This window comes from Prunus dulcis, chromosome 1 (genome assembly GCF_902201215.1).
Source record: "Prunus dulcis chromosome 1, ALMONDv2, whole genome shotgun sequence".
NCBI classification, from domain to species: domain Eukaryota; kingdom Viridiplantae; phylum Streptophyta; class Magnoliopsida; order Rosales; family Rosaceae; genus Prunus; species Prunus dulcis.
The window spans coordinates 18,430,502-18,432,263 of record NC_047650.1 but is presented as its reverse complement, the minus strand read 5'-3'; the positions used below and the strand labels follow the sequence as shown (position 1 = coordinate 18,432,263).

Below are 1,762 nucleotides of genomic sequence, written 5' to 3'. Positions count from 1 at the left end.
GTTGTTCATTTTGTGTATATTGTCTTTGTTTCTACTTTTATGGTACTGAGCTGCCGAAAACCTTTCGCATGTTTAGACACCTATTATGATGCAACACATTGCGATTAATGGTGGCTTGCATCAACAATGACATATCGCATTGCAATGATGTAATACACTTAAAAAGCCATCTTCAAATCCCAATTCACATATGCAGTCTTAAAATTCCAATTCAATGCAGTTTGGTTAACAAACATGTAAATGTCATGAAGGAGTTAGCGGTAGAATTCGAAAAGGACCCATACGTCTCTATTGTGTATTTACATTAGTTTGAGAATGGACATTCCCAAAACCTTCTCATGTACCATTTGTCATCTTCAACCAATATCATGGGAAGTAAGCATCTCCCCTTGTTATCTCCGCAGCCAATTTCAACCGAAAAAAAAGGCATGTTGTGCGAGGTGCAAGTAGCTAACGGAAGCTGAGCGCTGAAAAGCTCAATGTACTTTAACACAAACATGCCACAATCGCCTCTGAAGCAAAAAAGAACTCGATCAATTCAACTAATGACATTCTAACGTAATTGACAATTGAAAGTAATAAAATTAAATAAAAAGTTGTGCTTACTCATTAGACTGTTGTGGAACATCCACACGCTCTATTGGCCACGGACACCACCAATCTCGGCTGCAATTGTTTGCATAAACACCTTCTTCATAAAAGTCGATGGTGTTGAGAAGATTTGGAAGCGTAATTGATAGCGGGGCGAGTTCTTCCTTTATGATGTCATCTGGAATTAGTGAAACCTTTGAATCGTACACTTTGATTTCACACAATACCAGATCAATCATTACAGCCACCCAATGCTTGTACTTCGTCAACATAAATGGGGTATACACCTTATAGACGTTCTGCCAATCCATCCCACACGGAGGAACCTTCCCATTTACAACGTTTAGTAAACTTTTTCTGATTTTCCACCCAACCTGCTGTTTTTTCCTTTTATTCTCCGCAAAGCAAGTACTTATGTGATTCTGTGAAATACAAAACAATCAATGGTTAAACACCTCCATAAAGTGTGTATGGATAATGTGTAATTATTAACGGCACTTGGTCAAGGCCGATGACATACCATAAAAAAAAACATCGGTCGTTGTCCAGTCCGCTATTTCTACTTCCTCCAACTGTTGTTGTCGCTTCCGGATGAGATACAACCCCAAATCAATGTGCTGCAACATGTTTTTCTTGTCAATCTCATAATCTATGTACATTAAAACAAATGCATAATCAATTACACTTACATCTCCTTTCAGCCAACCATCAGCTTTCACGAGGGAAGCCAAGAATTCAATCTCAGCTTCCACGTTTCCAAATTGCATCACCAAACTATGAATATAAAACAGTTTTAGAAAATGGCCAATATTAAAAATTATATACAGTCATGCTTCTATCTTATAATTGCAAGGGACTTACTTTGGGTCCTGGCGCCATTCCCAACAAAGTTTCAGCAAATTCACCAGATCATCATGCGGAATCGCCTTCATTGGGTCTAACATCTTCAGTCCGGTTGTCTGTGCCCCAGTTTTTGGAACCAATTCACTGCCTTCAATGATCTTCCACTTCGGAATGATCCTCTTCCTTTTCCTTAATTGGACCCCTTGTGCCACAGCTTGACCTTTATGATTCAACCAGACGTTCAACTGAGATAGCACAGCTGTGGGTTGATCCAAATCAATGTCCCCGATACTAAACTCAAGCTGTGTCCCCTCCGTGCTCTCGCCAA

The 1,762-nt window shown here is 39.6% G+C and overlaps 1 protein-coding gene across 1 annotated transcript; it reads right to left on the bottom strand.

The window, feature by feature from the left end:
* Positions 1–304: 304 nt before the first annotated feature.
* On the bottom strand, positions 305–1,008 carry LOC117615675 (sentrin-specific protease 2-like). Its single transcript, XM_034344804.1, has 2 exons — positions 607–1,008; positions 305–512 (listed from the first exon to the last, which is right to left on the bottom strand). Exons 1-2 carry the CDS (start codon positions 900–902, stop codon positions 305–307), a joined length of 504 nt encoding a protein of 167 aa, XP_034200695.1. The 5' UTR covers positions 903–1,008.
* Between the last annotated feature and the right edge of the window lie 754 nt (positions 1,009–1,762).